The 5,967-nt window shown below is 36.7% G+C and overlaps 1 protein-coding gene across 2 annotated transcripts; it reads right to left on the bottom strand.

Annotated features, from left to right (window-relative positions):
• Nucleotides 1-1,439: 1,439 nt before the first annotated feature.
• LOC127157745 (translation initiation factor IF-2-like) lies at nt 1,440-5,850 on the bottom strand. Of its 2 annotated transcripts, XM_051101003.1 has the most exons (3): nt 4,994-5,850; nt 3,378-3,694; nt 1,440-3,231 (listed from the first exon to the last, which is right to left on the bottom strand). In XM_051101003.1, the coding sequence occupies exons 1-3, from the start codon at nt 5,090-5,092 to the stop codon at nt 2,877-2,879; spliced, it is 771 nt and encodes a 256-aa protein (XP_050956960.1). In that variant the 5' UTR covers nt 5,093-5,850; the 3' UTR covers nt 1,440-2,876. The 2 variants fall into 2 exon arrangements, with proteins under 2 accessions (XP_050956960.1, XP_050956961.1); XM_051101004.1 differs by having other exon boundaries at nt 1,440-3,694.
• Between the last annotated feature and the right edge of the window lie 117 nt (nt 5,851-5,967).

Below are 5,967 nucleotides of genomic sequence, written 5' to 3' on the forward strand. Positions count from 1 at the left end.
CACAGATCGAGCGAAATATGACGACAAGCCTCTGTCATGTGTGGCATCAAAGTACCACAATAGTGCTCAGAGAGCAGATGGGTGACTCAGCCGGTGCAGTCACCAAGAGCAGAAAGTCTCCAACTTGAAATGTCCATTTTCAACTCTGTCCCCAACTTCTATCGGCTAAACTCGTTGACCGCCGCTTGTAGCCATGGCTCAAGTCAAACACACCTATTCAAATATGCTGTTTTGCTGTTCAAGAAACATTTCTGATTATTCAATCACAATATTATTGTTTTTACATTTATTGTTGACCAAATAAATGTAGCCTTGGTGAGCAGAAGAGACTTCTTTCAAAGAAAGGTAGTGCAAATTACAGTTACTCCAACTTAAAGGGATAGGGCAGCTAAAAATGAAAATTCTGTCAATAATTACTTACCCTCATGTCGTTACAAACCTGTAAGACCTTCTGAACAGAAATTAAGATATTTTTTATGAAATTCGAGAGCTTTCTGACCCTCCATAGACAGCAAGGGTACCACCAGAAAGGTAGTAAAGACATTGTTAAAATAGTCCATGTGGCATCAGTGATTCAACTGTAATTTTATGAAGCTATGAGAATGCTTTTTGTGTGCAAAGAAAACAGAAAAAAAAAAAAAAAAAAAAAGACTTTATTAAACAATTTCTTCCCTTCTGGGACAGTCTGTTGTCATTAAGTCATTCCATGAGAATGGTTAAAATTGGTCTTGGATATTTTCACATTTTTTACCAAAATGTATTATTTGTATGTATATCCCACATCATTAAGGATATATTTAACTATCAGAAAAATGCATTTACCCATCTCAGGCATTAGTTTTCTTTTATTATTGATCATATTTTCAAGATGTGGTGACTGTAATTCTTCAACCCCGTTATGGACACTTTGGAGGCTCTCTGAATATTATCATAAAATTTATTTCTAAATAAATCAATATGTTTACATTAATCAGATGTCCCCCATACTAATTCAATAATTTTAAATAGAAAAATGACATAAATCACACATTTTTACTCTCTTAAATCCTGAAATGTAACTAATAAGTGAAAACAATCTTGTAATTTTTCATCAAAAATTTTGTTTAACTAAGAATTGTAATCAAAATCAATGATCATATGGTAGTGCTCAATATTTTAGACACAAATCAGCAAACATTAAATTATTTTTTCAACATTTAAAGAAAATAATATATGAAAATGTAGGTGTGTCGGGGTTGAGACTAGCATAACAGGGTTGAGGATGGTAACGGGGTTGAAGAGACAAATACAGCTTTACATTAGCATTATATCTCATTTTGTAACCATAGGAAGGACACCAGATACAAATTGCAGTAGAATTAAGTTTTATTAATCTAAAGTATAAACAACCACAACAGCATATTAACAACTAACAAACATTGTAAAGTGAATTGCTCAAATGTAACATAATGTGTGTGTGTGTGTGTATGTGAGGGTGGGTGGGTGTGTGTGTGTCTAGGCATAAGAGCGCCTCATGAGGTGTGCTAAAAGTCACCTCATCCTTGCTCCGATAACATACAAACTTGATGAACTGGTTGAACTAATAACAATAATAATCAGTTAACGATTTCAGTGTGTCTGTCTGTATCAGCGCCTGCGTCTGAGTCCATGTCAGAGTGTTTTTGCATGTGTGTGCCTGCATCAGTGTGTGTGTGTGTCTGTATATATGCATGAATGTGCCTTTTGTTTCATGAATTCATCTTGTGAGTCGGTTCCACACCTCTTTCAAGACTTCCACATGGCACTTTGTCACACTCTGTGGGGGTGGAATGAGTTCAAGGACATCATCAAACAGGTACCAGAGGATATCATCCTGATGCGGCCAGAAGAATCGGTTTGATTCTTCTGGCTGTTGTTTGTATGTTTAGAATGATGCCTGGATACAAATCATCGTCATATCTGAGAATACACCATTTACCAATCAGCTCTGGACTTTCCCACTGGATTTCTTTTTCTGGATTCCCCCCACTGGCTGTCTGTGATACAGCCGTTTCTATCTTCTGGCCAAAAGTGAAACACTGGGTGTTGAAGCACTTGCAGTTAAACTGCTTCCGTGTTGTGCACATGCAGCTTACATCACGAACCATCAGTTCTCCTGGAGCAACAGTAATGACCTGGTGAATTCTCATGGTTCCAGGAACAGCTGGTATCTGCTGTGGCATTTTCTCCATTGCTTCCTCAACATCTTCACTTTTCACAAAGAACAGTTTCACACTTGTGTTTGTTTCAGACAAGGCCCTGAATAATTCTTCTTCTTTTCTCCCTTTTTGTCTATCTCCTTGTCCTCTATTACCCACTGGGTAAATGATGTGTTTGCTGTGCTGTTGTATGCACTTGTGATGTGGACAGTTTTGTCCTTGCAATGGACACACTCTCCATACATGCAACTCTTGCTGGATGAGTTGCAGCAAACCTTCTCTATCAACTCTTCAATGTTGGCAGTCTCAATGAGTTTCAACTGACAGAGCTTCACTGCCAGAAAGCTGAGATTTTCATGCAACTTACACATGCATGTGTCACGTTCAGAGAGTGTTGGATTCACAACCCAAAAGGGGCGAAGATGACAGAAAAGGGAATAGGATATCATCTGGTCTGGGTTTTCTGCCAAAAATCTTCTGTGGATATTTTCTATCGTGTCCATCAGGAATCTCTTCTGCATTTTTAATTTGTTCTTTGTGAGTGTTTGTTTGGTTCCTGTGGTCATTCTACTCACATCATCCCTGAGATAGAATGCCTTGATTCTTTTTTTTGAAGTTTCAGTGAACCTGCTGGTCCTCTTTCTTTCAAAATGAAGACTGTCATGATGTCTAAAATTCTTGTTTGAAAATCCGAGGGAGTCACTTGCAAACTTTTGCAACCTGTATTTTTTTTATAATTCTCCCTGTTGTGACTTTGGCAATCAGCTGCCTTTCTCTGTCCTTGGTGGCTTTTTTGTATTTATTTTTAATATCTTGAATGAGTGATTCATGGAAAAGTAAGGTTTTTTTTTTTTGGGGGTTAACGGGGCAATTTGAAGTGAGTTGTGTTATTTTCGACTGTGGTGAATCCGAAGATTTCTTTGAACGTTGGCACCTTTTTTTGTATTTTTCTTTGCTTTTTCTTTCTTTTTCAAGTTTTTCCTGGAGTTCCGCTATTTGCCTCTTGAGCATATTTTTTTCTCTTCTGTACTTTTTCCGAGCCACCAGACGTTGCCTACAAAACAAAACAATAAAAGTTGATTTGGGTGTGGAAAGTTATGCCTTTTTCCTCCTGCCCTCCCTGTTTCTAAAATGACATTGTGAAAAATGGCATAAAATGACATTTTCACCATAACACTGTTAACTACCTATTGCCCTAACCTTGAAGATCTTGGCTGTGAAGGCTGCTCTGGGTGATCTCCCTGATCAGGACTTTGTGGAGGAGTGCTCAAGTTCTTGAGCACTTCTTTCCTCTCCTTGCTCCTATGGTAAGCTGCTCTCCACATTTTTCTTTTCTTACACTGTTCTCTTTTACTCAGTTCATTAATTGCTTTCTTCTTCCCTGCCTCTACATTCTTTCTCCATCTCTCACGCTCACTCTGCAGGTATCTCTCCCTTCTTTCAGGATCAGCTTTAAGGCGTTCCCGATACTTCCTTTGCCTTTCTGCTGCTGTTGTTGGTGCCATCTTACTCGCATTCTTAACATGGAACATAAATCACATTCAGCATGCATGCAGTATAAGAATGTTGACTGAATATAATAATAATTAATTTAAATAATTAGATAACTTAACAACCAAAGTATTAAAATCTCAACCCCATCACAATCTCACAACCCCGTTACAATCAAAAACATAACGGGGTTGAGTGTGACGGGGTTGAGATTTTTACACAAAATGGCCGCTGCTCAATGTAGTGAATACCAGACAGAGATGACAGACATGGCATGCATGAAATTCAAAATCACCATATATTCATGAAATAACAAAAAACTTTTTCATAAGTAATAGTTTTCTATCTTTTTTTCATGTTACGGTGTTGAGTCATGGTCCTGTTGTCCAAAAGACTTTAGTGATGTCACTTCCTGATATATATGGAATTCTGGATCACACCATTGTATTTATGGGAGTGGGATCATTCGTGTAACAGGGTTGAGGGGTTACTCAGGTACAGAAATAATTGTGATTTTAATAATTAATTAACAATTAAATTAAAAAAAAACAAACATTACCAGCAAAAGTGCACAAATAGATGTTTAGGATGTTTAGGTTGATATCAAAATTTATTGACTTTTTAAAGAGTTTTATTTGGTATTTTCAAACTAAACTTTCATCAAGGCCATGAGGGACATGACAAAATAGGTGGTGTCAAATGAAAAAACTGTATTATTTCTCATAAAAAGAAAAAAATTAGTTCAGTTTTTTTACACTGCATTAAAGGGTGCATTTCAATATATATGTAAAGCTGTTTAAATATAAAGTTTGGTGACCCAATAGATGAAATACACCATAAGAGGTGTTAGGGACTCAAATTGTGCCATTTTCATGAAAAACATATGGGCCAATTTTGGGCCGGCGAACATGGTTAAAAAACACGGGACTATGAAATCGGGATTACTACGTTACATCAAAGCCCATTTTAAGAAATGTAAGATGATTTTTCGAATGGCTTCAACTGTTATCTTTTATGGCAAGACAGCCTGTGTGTTTTATCACACCACAGAGCAGTAAAAAACACTCAACACGTAAAAAATGATTTATAAACGTTTTCACAAATCAATCTCTATCTAAAATAAGTGATTTTGCATTAACCCGGATTGCGTGATTATTGGAATCTGTCGGAGGGCTACGCAAACACCACATTCAACAAAGAAAAATGATCTAACTCGACGCTTTTCTCAATGAAACAAATAACTAAACATCTAATAACTACAAATGTTTACACAAAATCATAAATATTTAAATAAAATTACTTTAAAATGGCAAAATATCCCTTACCTGAAGCACTTGTGTGACGGAAAATCCGTGAGGGAATTGCTGCCTTTCGGTCAAATTGACGCGGTCGTCATAGCAACCGAGGTGTGGCCTGCCGGACATCAGCCAAACTTGATGTGTTTTCCAAGTGTAATCCAAATGTTAGCCAGAAGTCGATGTTCACCAATGTCAGCCATAGCTAAACCTTACTTGGTTCTAATGTGTTTGTTGTTATCTGGACCATATACCTCAAAAGGAGCTGTGAACCAAGCAATGATTTCCTGTAAATTTTAAACTTATGGCAAAACATATACGGTAACAATCTGGCCCATATCTGTTCAGCCATGCCATGTAAGCCATATGTGCCAGCTATCGGCCACATTTGGCCCAAACGTTCTTGCTATCTGGGAAGAGTATATTTTCCCAGTAATTTTAAAAAGCTTACGTATAGATACACCAAACGATACGATTAAATAGAACAGGTACCTGTTAAGTTTTTTAAATTAATCCATTATAAATTATTTGTAGGATATCTGTTTGCTACCCCGTTATTACCCAAACGTAACATATTGTTTCCTTATACTTACACGTAGGTACAATATAAATACGAAACATTCACCGTAACTTTAATTTACTTACGCAGTTCTTTGCAGGTTGTATATCTGGTTTGTTATCCCCTTATTACCCAAATATAACATATTGTTCCCGTATACCTACATGCACGTTCTTTATAGGTACACTGTAATTACAGAAACATACACCGTAAATTCAGTTTACTTACGTAGTTCTTTGCGGGTTGTAATCTAAAGCGTTACCCATTTTTCTCCATTGTTAACACAATGTCACTGATGTTAGTTGTTTTATATTCCCAAACCATTCATTCAGTGCTAAAAACAAAGACACATTTCTCAAAAAGTTTAACAATGAGTAAGTTAAACATTAAGTAGCAAAACTGATGACACACCAATCAGAATCTCTGCATCCAACAACGAAGAGAG

Source organism: Labeo rohita, unplaced genomic scaffold (genome assembly GCF_022985175.1).
Source record: "Labeo rohita strain BAU-BD-2019 unplaced genomic scaffold, IGBB_LRoh.1.0 scaffold_1190, whole genome shotgun sequence".
NCBI classification, from domain to species: domain Eukaryota; kingdom Metazoa; phylum Chordata; class Actinopteri; order Cypriniformes; family Cyprinidae; genus Labeo; species Labeo rohita.

Coding starts and splice junctions, on each gene's coding strand:
- LOC127157745 (XM_051101003.1), bottom strand. CDS start 5,092: ATGTCCGGCAGGCCACACCTCGGTTGCTATGACGACCGCGTCAATTTG. Junction 3,695..4,993: donor CCGTCACACAAGTGCTTCAG/GTAAGGGATATT, acceptor TTCCATGTTAAG/AATGCGAGTAAGATGGCACC. Junction 3,232..3,377: donor TCACAGCCAAGATCTTCAAG/GTTAGGGCAATA, acceptor TTTGTTTTGTAG/GCAACGTCTGGTGGCTCGGA.